We start from the raw sequence: 12,534 nt of genomic DNA, 5'->3' as shown, positions 1-12,534 counted from the left end.
AATGCTGGATATTGCCAACACATCTTCACCACTTTGTTCCTCCAAAGAGCCTTCGAGAGGTAAAGTTTAGATTAGGAGAGGGAGGGGGGGCACGGTAAGTTCTAGAGTAGCCAAGGCTGGGAGTGGCGGAAGGGGTAAACGGTGGGAAAGGGCTGTCACTGGAGACTGGGGCTGTCTCCAAACCTCCAGTCAAGTTTATATCACATAGAGCTCCACCAAATCTCAGTTTGCATCCTCCTCTCCTCTCCTCTCCTCTGCTCACTCGCTCAGAGCTCCTTCTGTCTCTCTCCTCCTCTCTGCATCTGCTGGTTGCTCTCCCCGTCAGCCTTGTGAGGGCTCTTGTGAGGCATCTTCCTCTGAACATCTGCAACAGCTTTTCACCCAGAGAAAGAAAAGCTTTTTTTTTTCCTTAAGCCTGCAAGAAACTGAGATCCAACTGTCACCATGGAGGCCATCAAGAAGAAGATGCAGATGCTGAAGTTGGACAAGGAGAATGCCATCGACAGGGCAGAACAGGCTGAGTCCGACAAGAAGGCAGCTGAGGATAAATGCAAGCTGGTGAGATGAGGCCGATTTTAGTGGGAACACACGACATTGTTCTTTCAGTCCATCACATCCATGATGGACTGAAAGAACAATGTGTCTTCTTGTATAACACTAATTTTGCTGAATCTATAGTTAGCTGGGTAATAACTCAACCATATATTGACTTTCATATAAGATTAACTTTATTTATCCCAAAAAAATGTTAAAAGAAGTGCAAGAACATAGTAGATAAGTAACTTGAACACTTAATACATTATGAACGTCTACAATATACAAAATAAAGCACTGGAAAAAAAGCACTAAATGATCTATAAACCATCCAAAAATACCTAAATAACTACACAAGCAGGACTACTATAACAATTAAATGATCATTGTTCAGATTAATAATTCTAAGCAAACTGTAATTAAAAGGTAATTAGTTATTAAGGTTTTTGTGTGATGTACTTCATAAAAAAGGGACATCAATTTGATTCTTTTCTATGTGATTTGCACATTTTCTATATCATGATATATATCTATATATAAAAGTATTCTTGATAATGTAGTTCTGTTGATTTTAACTGTATTGCACAGACTGTATATTGAAATGATTTCCTTCTAAAATACTTTTTAATCTGTTTCATCCACTGATAAGACAAATGTGGGTTGATTATTTTATGATTAATTTGCTATTCACATGTAAGATTGACGCACTGCTTTTATTAATTACACACATACTTATATATACTTATAAATAAATTCCAAACCACTTGTGCAGACTGCAGAGGGGTTCAAAATAAAATGTCAAGTATTTCCCAAAGCACCAAATGCTGAATTGCAGAGAGCAGCTGATACTGAGCCCGAGGGTCTTTTAGTGGGCAGGAAAAGTTGGAGAATGTCCTGAGGGATGCACAAACAGAATCGCAGAGTGGTCGCTGCTGGACATATTATCTAGAACCAGAGGGATTACTTGAAGCTACTAGAAGTGGTGCTGCAGGAATTAAGACAACCCATCTATAACAGCTGTTGCTCTGACTTTCAACAAAGAGAGTACTGCATTACCCAGCATCCTTTTCGGGAATATCTGCACATCCATATTTGGTGCTACAGTGCGAGATCCTTAGACAGACTGATTATTCGAGGGCTCACTTAATGACAGTGTGCTTGTATGACTTGATACAAGTTAAGTAGAATCTGGAGATGTAATAGGATATTTGAGGTTTCTAAATAAAGGCAATTATTGCACAGTGGGAGGTGGTCATGTCATCATGGCGGTACGAGAGGAATGCAAGAGAGCAGGGAGTTGGAGAGACACGGACAAAGGCGTGAGCTAAGGCAAAGCAAGTGGAAAGAATCCTCTCTCTTTTGGCTAATGCCCTAATCACACCCTCAGAGAGCACAAGGAGTGACAGTTGTCATTGGCACTGCACATATGGACCCCCAGCATGTCTTCCACATCAAGGAGCAGCCAGCATGAAATCCTAGAAGATTATCCAGAGCTCTTTAGTTTGTTTAGATGGCAGGGATACAAGCAGCGCTGAGAGATGCTGACTTTGCTATTCTTGGCACGATGGGCCGAACATCAGTGTGCAGTTAGGCTGACGGAAGGCACTGAAAATACACAAAAGTAATACTGAATATCAACATAAATTACAGACGGCAGACTCCAGCTGCAATTAAAGGACCAAATTACCAAAGAATTCGAGAAATTCAGCAGCAGTGTCCCAATTACTCTTAATGATCCACAGACTTCATCATAAGGGGTTTATATTGGAACTACTTTGTCCTGACGAGAACTTTTGACAGCAACTTCTGTAGATTACCAACAGTGATGGGAACACTTCTTGAATTCTTAGCCATGCAACAACAACCATTAGAAATTGAGTTCAGACATTCATGATTGAGGATGAATCCTAATAACATTGGTGGTCCCCTGATGTTCCCTCTAGTGCCACTATGAGGTTGATATTTGTGGTTTTAAGTGAAATGTCACGACAACTATCGGCTTGCCATTACATTTAATACAGACATTCATGTCCTCTAAGAATAATAACTTTATGATGACTGTGACTTTCTATTTAGAGCCATCATCAGGTCAAAATTTCAAATTGTCCATTATGACCAAATACATGTAAAACTGACATTCCCACTAGCCTCAGCTGTATTTGGTGTCAACTACTAATTAGCAAACGTTGGAATGCCGACACACTCAACTAAGATGGTGAACATGGTAAACATTGTAACTGATAAACATCAGCATGTTAACATTCTCCTTGTGATTATGCTAGCAGGCTGATGTTAGTATTTAGCTCAAAGCACCACTGTACCTAAAGTAAAGCCTCACAGAGCCACAGAGATGTCTGTAGACTTTTAGTCTCATTTTTCTTACTGAGGTTAGTAGTAGTCATGCCCCTTTATCTAGTTCTTCTGGGTATTGACCAAGTGTACCTAAAGCAGCAACTAGGAACTTTAATTTTTTTGTTGGTTGCCCCTGTGCAGCCCCCAAAAGCAGCAGTCTTTCCACTGCCTCGTCACCATTTCATTGATTTCAAGGGGAATCTGACCAAATCCAATACAGTGGTTGGCAATTACAATTAGCTAATTAGCTTTAAACTACTTTTCAGCTGTCTAATATATCGAGAATATTTCAAAACTCTAGATATCATACCAGCATTTAGAGGCACTGCTGGATTTTTGCATTCAGTGTTTTATTATATATTATAATTTTCATTATTTTTGAGTAAAAACTTGGTTAGGTTTTGTTGTATCCTCCCTGACTCTCTGTCATATTTGCCTTCACTCAGCTGGAGGACGAGCTGCTGGCTATGCAGAAGAAACTGAAGGGAACAGAAGATGAGCTTGACAAGTACTCGGAGGCCCTGAAGGATGCTCAGGAGAAACTGGAACTGTCGGAGAAAAAGGCCACAGATGTGAGTTCACCACAAAGACATCTGAAACACATTATCCACATTAAAGTGGAACACCACAACGTTTCAGTCTTGCAAAGTATTGATAACACTCTTTCAGATGGACTGAACTAAATATCACTCCACGATTGAAAAAAGACCAATGGTAGAGACACATTCAGGTTTTGCAAACAAAAGTTATTTTCTATCAAAATCAGTTTTGAAAAATCTCCAAATTAAGTTCTTATACACTCAGTCTGAGTGTGGCTTCTTCTACACTCCCAGAAAAAGGCCATGTCTGGACTCGCCTGAGTAGTTTAGTTTAGTGTAGTGGTTGTTTCTAGAGCGATAAAACACAGCAGCAAAGTGATTATAATGCTGAAATTCAGTAAATATAATAATTAAAAACAATTAAAAAAGTTATTTGCCTAGTTGCAATCATGGAAACTACAGGCACAATCTTAGTCCAAGAAATGTCCCTTGGTTTCTATGATTTTAACAAAACAAAGGAATAAAAGAAGGCAGTCTTAGTGGGCCTTTATGGCAAAAGTTTGACATGAGATTGAACTTGAAAATCCCTTATTGCATATTAACCACAGACTGATACTGTACCGTATATATGTTGGAAAATATTTACACTAAACTCCTGCTAACTCAGCACCTACTGACCAACCACAAACTAGAACTAACAACCTTGAAATGAATCTTGAAATTACTAACTTGAATCTTTTAACCCAGATAGTGTGAAGAATGAGTGTCTCAGTGAGGTCTGTAACAGACCTATTTCTCAAGCACAGACAAAAACTTGGCCGGCCTGTAGCCGACCAGGAATCCCAGGAATGCAGCTTAAGCAAACAGAGAACCCCGTACTGCAATGTCTAATGAAATCAATGCTCTGGCCTTTTTCTCGGGGGGGGGGGGGGTTCTGGTCCGTCGTCCGTCTGGCCCTACAGTACGTATCTTACCTGGGACAACAGAGAATGACCATTCACCTTTAAGAGCATATATGTCATTTCTGATCTTTCTTTTAAAGTTATATCCCAGTGAGCTGGAAAAGATGAGCTGTTATCTTTTATCTAAAGCAAAACAAGATTCCACAAAAGAAAATGGAGACAGACAGACTAGACTTAGTTGTTTTTTTTGTCCAGTCATGACCAATATTACTAATATGACACCAGAAATACTTATTATGGGGTTTTACCGGTGACACATGATGATTCTCTTCTTTCACTCTCTGGTTTTTCACATTTTTAGAAGGATGCGTCATCTTGAAGCAACAAGACCATGTTTTGTTGTACAATTATTGTGTAATTATTAAAATTATAATTTTTTTTACAAACTACACTGAAATTATAAAGGCATTTGAAAATGACATGGTAACACAAACTGTATACATGATACTTTGGGGTTTCATACTTTACTTAAGATTTCATTAAACCTTTCTTTTTTCCCCAAAACACTGACAAAGAGTAAAGATCTAGGGTATTTTGGTAATTACTAAATACAATAATTACAATTATTTTCATGATTGATTAATTTGCTTATTATCTTCTTGATTAATTATTATCTTGATTAATCGTTTGGTCTATAGAATGTCAGAAAATAAAAACAATTTTCACAATTTTTCAAAAGCGCTTCTTCCTAATGTCTTATATCTGACCAAAACCCAACAATGTTCAGTTTACATAAGATAATAAAGGCTCAAATTCTCTGGAACCAGTGAATGCTGCTTGGCGTTTTGGTGGAAACATGATTAAAACGATTAATCGATCGTCCAAATATCTGCTGATTAATTTTCTAATAATCGTTAGTTTCAGCTGTAATAATTAGACTAAAACTGAACTGAATATATACTATCAATGAAAGTAGCCCTCACAGACTAAAACTACCAGTGAATGCAGCTGAGATAAGACCCCCAAAGGTTAAAGGTCAGATTACAAATGATTTCTGTCTCAAGTGACCCATCAGATGCCCACAGGTGTGATTTTTGCATCTCTGTCCACCAGAACTTCTTCTTCTAGTGTATTTCACACAGCTTATTCGGGACTCTGATGCATATAAATGTGATAAAAAGGTCAGAAAGGGAAAACTAAATGCGCGGATAAGTGAGGAGGAGGAGGAAGCAGAAAGGGGGCAGAAGGGGGCGCTGAAGGAATGTGTCGCCACCCGATGGCTGCGGGTCATGTCTGCAACCACATCAATTTACATTCCAGTCCGCTGCAGGTCAACAACCCCTGTTGAAGAGGATTATTACCGCCCCACCCATGACCCTCCCTCCTCCCCCCATGCGACAAGAAAAATCTTTGGACCTTTGACTTCTATTCAGTTTACAACTTCCTGTTTCTTCTTCTTCACACACACACACACTCATACATTTACTGCTCTTTTCATATGTTAAAAATCATTAGATCTGATTCATACATCTGAGTCAGACTGATGAGGCAACTGTGCTCCTCCTTGATATCAGAGCAGAAAAATGCAGCCTAAGCAACACCTTACATTTGCCATATAAGTCCACAATAGAAACCCAGGCCTGTCTCTCTCTCTTACACACACACACACACACTGATTTTACACACCTCTTTTGTGGAGGAAAAGAGCAGTGCCTTCCCCTCCTAAATCCTGTGATGTCATCTGAGACCAGGCTTCCTTGGATTGGGTGATCTCGCCATAAATTTCCTGAAAACTCCCAGCCTTTTTTTTTTTTTTTCCTGTCCTCCCATCCCAACATAGCACGTCCCTAACTTCCTGCCCGAGAACAAAGTTTTCATCGGACTCTCTTGCAACTTTGAAGCAAATCAATAACTTCTTTTTTAAAGGATCCGGCCGGTAGACTTGTTTTTGAGGAGGAGGAGAAGGGGACAAGGCTCTTTTCTTTTGCTTTTGAGACAAAGTAATCGAGATAATGGAGGTGGTGAAGAAGAAAATCCAAACCCTCCAGCAGCAAGTTGATGAGGCAGAAGACCGTGCACTGACAGTACAAAGGGAGTTGGACACTGAACGTGAACTGCGCGAAAAAGTGAGAAAACTTTACATTTATCCGACTTCAGCCTTTCCACTTGTTTTCTATTCGTCTTTAAAGCTCGCATACCGTCGAGCATCTCGGTCGAGGATTGTAAAGAATGTACAGTGTCGGTGTTGGGAGTGCAGGTAGCGAGGAATCAAAGAACCTAACAAAAAAAAAAACAACCTCTCCCTGCGTTTCCCATTTGGAGAAGTGTTATTTTTATCTTGTAATGTGTCAATGTAGTCGATTTAGAGGCTTATGGGGAAGTTGGGGCATCATTGTAGCGACATTTCTTGGCAGACTTTTGTTCGGCTTCGTTATCTAAGTGAAACCCGCCCTATACCCTCACACAGAGAAATGCAAGCCCCCCCCCGTATTACACTAACCGCCAGGGTGGTTGTTTGAATATGAAAGGGGGTAACAGGGTTATACCGGTTAAAAACTTGGATTCTTTTTTTTTTTTTACCAATTTACATCTAAGACACTTGGAAAATAGTTTGTTCCACTTTTCTCAAGCATCCAGTATCTTTGTCTCTGCTCGCCTTTTTGAGCTTTTACACTTATATTTGACACATATCTGGAATTAGGGGCTATAACCCTTCCTCCTCCTCTTTAGCCTCCACACAGGAAGAAGAGAGCAGACGTGGTTATCTGTGATAACAGTCCCACAGGAAACAGGCTAAAGAGAAGCGATCCATTGTCCCCCCAATTAAAAATTAGAGAGGTTTACAAAAGTCCGGGCCCAGCTCAGGCTGCACCACTTCAGATATGTCAGGGTTAAAAACTGTCTCTCTGTTGTTCTGCATCAGCAGTTTTTCAAAGAGTCTGGTCAAGCTGCAAAGTCCAGAGCTCATCGTGGTTGTTGAGAGTGAAACTGATTACATGTAAGAAATCTGATGGACAGGAGATAAAAAAAGAAAACAAGAATATATGCAGGCCCAGAGAGTATGAGTTCCAGACAATAAATAGGCTCATGGCTTATAGATTAAATATGCACAGGTTATAATATTCAAACCATTTGACTGCAAGACATGTTTATACATTAACTAGTTACACCTAACCCTAACTGCGGTATTAATGAGACGTTACACTCAAAACCAAGAGCCAAAAAAACCTACTTAAAATCAATGATTTAACATTACATAGCTACTTTCCGTATCAGTATCCTTCCTCTTGTGGGAGCAGCATGTTTCCTGACTGACCTCTGACCTCTGACCTCTCTCTCTTCCTCTGTGTTGCTGTAGGCGGAGGGCGATGTGGCATCCTTGAACCGCAGGATCCAGCTGGTGGAGGAGGAGTTGGACCGCGCACAGGAGAGACTGGCCACAGCCCTGCAGAAACTGGAGGAGGCTGAGAAGGCTGCAGATGAGAGCGAAAGGTAAGAATCAACAGGGACCTCAGTCATAATGTGTTAACCACGATTTGGCAGCCGCAAGATTGGAAAATGATCGTCTTATGGCTTTGGGATAATGTGATTTGTCCACGTACAACACAACCCTTGATCGAAAATCAGGTCCCACCAATTGGAGACATTGCTGTTGGCATGCAGATGTTATTAACCACCCTGGATTTTAAGTGAGAACAGTAAAAAAAGTAACATGGTTTACTTTTAACAACTGTTGCATTCATCTTTGTATTCAGACAGTCCCACTTTGGCCAAAATTGCCTTGGGAGCAGTGAAGTAGACCCTCATAGGACAAATAGGCCAGACACATTTTAGCTGTATAAAGTGGACATGGTGGTAGAGCTGCCAGTTCTGGAAATATAAGAGAAGATAAAATAAAATAAGGTGGGAAATTATGTGTTAGGTGCACAAGACAAAGATTAGATAGAGATATGAATAAGATCAAGTAGAGCAAGCTTAGATTTAAGCTAAATACAGATACAAAATAAGTACAGGATGTATTTTCCTTAAGAAATTCCAAATTCAAAGTTAACTTTTAACAGTAACCTCAAACAGAACAGAATAACCTGAATGATTAAGCTTAAGTTATGTAATCATAAATGTCTTTTTTATGTCCAATGACACTAATACCGATGAGCTCATTTGTACCACTCATGCCAGCAAAAGGTGCACAAACAGTCCTATCATCTGCAAAATGAGTCATAAAAAGTCATAATTGATCATCATTGAAATCAAACTGTCACCTGTCGTAAATGCCTTGTTGAACCGAATCCCGTCTGTCTTTCTGATCACCAGAGGCATGAAGGTGATTGAGAACAGGGCCATGAAAGATGAGGAGAAGATGGAGATCCAGGAGATGCAACTCAAAGAAGCCAAACACATCGCTGAGGAGGCGGACCGCAAATACGAGGAGGTGCGGGCGCAGTGATCCCATTTCAGCTGACTTTCAGCTTTCACATGAATCTGATGTTCATGTCTGTTTTCGCTCAACTGTGATTTTATGTCTTTTTTAATGTCAGGTCGCCCGTAAACTGGTAATCCTTGAGGGTGAGCTGGAGAGAGCAGAAGAGAGGGCAGAGATTGCAGAGCTGTAAGCACAAACACATTGAAGAAGTTTTATTGCAGGCACCTTAAAAGTGTTACACAGATAACAGGGCAAACACATTCAGAAAACTTAAATGTATTTCTGTCTCCATACAGTAAGTGTGGTGACCTGGAAGAAGAGCTGAAGAACGTCACCAACAATCTCAAGTCGCTAGAGGCTCAGTCTGATAAGGTAGGTGTTGTAAATCTATCCTGGAGATTTGATCATGTAGAAGTGCTAACCATTTGATTCACCTGCCTGTAAGTTCCTATTCTGTCCAAAACTGTAAAACTTAAATGTCTTAAAAAACAGACACATTTAATGTAACATGTACATCAATAGAGTTTACAACATAGATATTGAGCATTAAAGGGGAAATTAATCAGAAATAAACGTGATATTGTCAATTAAACGATGTCATATTCTTCTATTTGTCTGTCTCTATAGTACTCTGAGAAAGAGGACAAATATGAGGAGGAGATTAAAGTCCTGAATGACAGACTCAAGGAGGTAAGTTCATGTCTGGTCAAGTTGTATTCTCTGAGGGAAGCTGTGCCCGGACGTTTAATATGTTTGTTGTTTTTTTTAAAGGCGGAAACCCGTGCAGAATTCGCAGAAAGGACAGTGGCTAAGCTGGAAAAGACCATTGATGACTTAGAAGGTACGATTTATTTCCATCCTTCTCATCATTCCTACAGTTCCTTCTTTACTTTGTTCAAATCTTTATCGTTCTTAATTTTCTTTATTCTTAATCTTTGATCTGATTCCTCTCTTTTTCCTCCTGATTTCCTCCCGTGGTCTGCACAACTTTCCTCCACCTGCTTTCTCTCTGTCTGCCCTTCAACCTGCAGACGAACTGTACACTCAGAAGCTGAAATACAAGGCTATCAGTGAGGAGCTGGATCATGCCCTCAATGATATGAACACCTTGTAAACCTTGCATGTAGCTCACAATGTTTACAATTTCTCTTTATTTCTCCTTGCCTAATGGAAGGAAGCACTTTGTCTCTTCTTTTCTCCTTTTGCTATCACTGCTTCTTGCTCCTTTTGCATTAAACTGAAGCTCAATAAAGATATATTTCTCGTTTACCTTGTCTTCTGTCATTTCCATTTTCACTACTATGCAGCTGTAACAGTCAGTAGTTACTATATTTAATGGCCACTATGAAAAGTTTACGTACATGTGTTTCTTTTGCTATGTCTGCTCTAAAATGGCCAGTATATTAGCTCACCCATTGCATCTGTTTACCGATTGCATTTTATATCTGCTGCTACTTTTTATTGCAGAGAACCTATCGAGCGCAAAAGAGGAAAACCTAGGAATGCACCAAGTCCTGGACCAAACACTGCAGGAGCTCAGTAGCTTGTAAAACGCCAAGAAGAACATCAAACAATAAAAATGAAAGGAACAAAAACATTTGTTTTGTAAAAGACATTTTCTACATGCCATCCATTTTCTGTAATTTCACTCTTATTCTTGGTTGTTAAAACAAATGTACCCCTTTTATATATTTATGGTTCTTTTGTTTCTTTTCCCTTTTTTAAAAATGGTTCTGGGTCCATATAATATTCAGTTTCGGTGCTGGGAATTGTGTTATAGGCAAAAACGCTGAGCACAAATAAAACTGACGATGATGCTGATGATTGCGATGAAGTGAGTTTTATGTGTTATGTTGACGTGTGTGTGCATGTGTGCGTCTTCTGTGTAAGCATGCACAGTTCTGCATATGTGTTTGTGATGTGTTTTTGTGTGTCCTTCAGGCAATTTCAACACATACCCATAAACCGAACAGAGAGCTCACCCTTCAATTTACGTGTGCTAACATGCACAGTGTTTTCTGTGTGCTCTGCTGACGGTGAATTTCTCAAACAAAAAACTAGAGACATTGCATAGCTGCTGGCCCTTCTGTCCCTCAATGGCAATGTCTGCCAAACCGCTTCTTTTTTTTTTCAATTAGTGAAGATATATGTAATGATAACCTCTGTGTTAAGCACAAGAATCAAATTGCTTACTACCATTTAAGGTTAATGTTATGTTGTCCTCAGAAAGTAGTAAGCTGGTCATCTGACTGTTAGTGTAAGTCCAGATTAACTGTGCAACTCCGGAAGAGGCCATGGGAGGTGATTGAAAGCTCAGAAAACTAGTCTGAAAAGTAGCATAAATGGAAATATTCCGGTACAAGTACCTCAAAATTGTACTTAATTATACACTAGGCCACTTGAACAGACTATATGTACTTCTCTAAACTTTGAGGACCTGAACACGTGCTATATTCACAGAGTCTCTGCTAAACAGCCTTGCATTAGAAAAGTACACAGTTAAAACAACCAAAGAGCCAAGCATCAGAGTGAATGTAAAACTGTGTAATGTGTTTAAAAGAGGCCTGCTAAGGACAAAGAAAAACACATAATACAGACAGAACTGCATAAAAAAGTTTCTTAAAAATATATCAGGAATCTCTGATACAATATCCACAGGAAATAATCTGCTCAAAATTCATCCAAATTGCTCATTTTACACGAACTTCCTGCAGTTTGCAAAAGGGGTCCCTTAAGGAACAAGGTTGGTTAACCACTATTGCAGTCCAGTGGTTCCCAATCTGGGGGTCAGGACACCTGTTAGAGGTCACTAGAGCTTCAAAGGTGAAACGAAATAGGCCTATCTCTCAGCATCTGGTTTACATCTGTAAAGAAAACTAAAATTAAAGTATATTGTTGTAAAGTGAATTGTCTAATAGAACAATGGCCAAGAAAACACAGACAGAATTGTATAGAAAGTTCTCTAAACAGGAAATAATCTAAACATTAATCAATTTTACACAAACTTCTTGCAGTTACTGAGTTCACTATTTGGTTTCATTGTACAGTTTTCAATGTAATAAGAAATGTCCATAAAATATGTCACTTTGTCAGGGGTCGCCAGTTTACTAAAATGATAGAAAAGGGGTCCCTTAAGGGGAAAATGTTGTGAACCACTGCTGTAGCCCAGCGGTTGCCAACCTGGAGGTCAGGACACCTGTTAGAGGTCGCTAGAGCTTCACAGGGGGTAAAAAAAACACAATAGGCCTATATCTCAGCATTTAGTTCAAGAAAACTAAATGTAAAGTATATTGTTAAGTAAATTGCCTAATAACAATGGCCAAGAAGAAAAATTTGTCAAAAAAAGAAGCTTATTGCTAAAAATGATATGATATATAATTCCTACGGCATCTAGGAGATCAAATGTCAGTAAACATATGTTTAATCGGCATGAGGATTATAAGGGGGTCCTTGGAAAATGTTCTCCCCTGTAAGGGGTCCTTGGCCCCAAAAAGTTTGACAACCTGCCGTAGACCACAGTTAGTGAACTAACTCTAAACAGGAAATAATCCTCTCAAAAATCATACATTTTACACAAACTTATTGCAGTTACTGAGTTCATTGTACACTTTTTAATATAATAAGAAATATCCATAAAATATGTCACTTTTTACTCTACTAAAATGATAGAAAAGGGGCTCTTTAAGGGGGGAAACATGCTGTAGACCACAGTAAGGCTACGTTCACACCGCAAGTCTTAATGCTCAATTCTGATTTTTTGCTTAGATCCAATTTTTTTGTTTGG

At 39.3% G+C, this 12,534-nt stretch overlaps 1 protein-coding gene across 4 annotated transcripts; it reads left to right on the top strand.

Moving 5' to 3' along the window:
• The first annotated feature begins 205 nt into the window (after positions 1-205).
• LOC118334536 (tropomyosin alpha-1 chain-like) lies at positions 206-10,571 on the top strand. Of its 4 annotated transcripts, none has more exons than XM_035670460.1 (9): positions 206-558; positions 3,333-3,458; positions 7,686-7,819; positions 8,642-8,759; positions 8,866-8,936; positions 9,047-9,122; positions 9,378-9,440; positions 9,522-9,591; positions 9,782-10,019. In XM_035670460.1, the coding sequence occupies exons 1-9, from the start codon at positions 445-447 to the stop codon at positions 9,862-9,864; spliced, it is 855 nt and encodes a 284-aa protein (XP_035526353.1). In that variant the 5' UTR covers positions 206-444; the 3' UTR covers positions 9,865-10,019. The 4 variants fall into 4 exon arrangements, with proteins under 4 accessions (XP_035526353.1, XP_035526352.1, XP_035526356.1 ...); XM_035670459.1 differs by lacking the exon at positions 9,782-10,019 and adding an exon at positions 10,218-10,571 and having other exon boundaries at positions 209-558; XM_035670463.1 differs by lacking the exons at positions 206-558; positions 3,333-3,458 and adding an exon at positions 6,147-6,453.
• Positions 10,572-12,534: the final 1,963 nt, after the last annotated feature.

Source organism: Morone saxatilis, unplaced genomic scaffold (assembly GCF_004916995.1).
Source record: "Morone saxatilis isolate NCDOM2014 unplaced genomic scaffold, NCSU_SB_2.0 Contig23, whole genome shotgun sequence".
NCBI lineage: Eukaryota > Metazoa > Chordata > Actinopteri > Moronidae > Morone > Morone saxatilis.
Note: the sequence above shows the minus strand (reverse complement) of the source record. Positions and strands in the feature narration are given on the sequence as shown.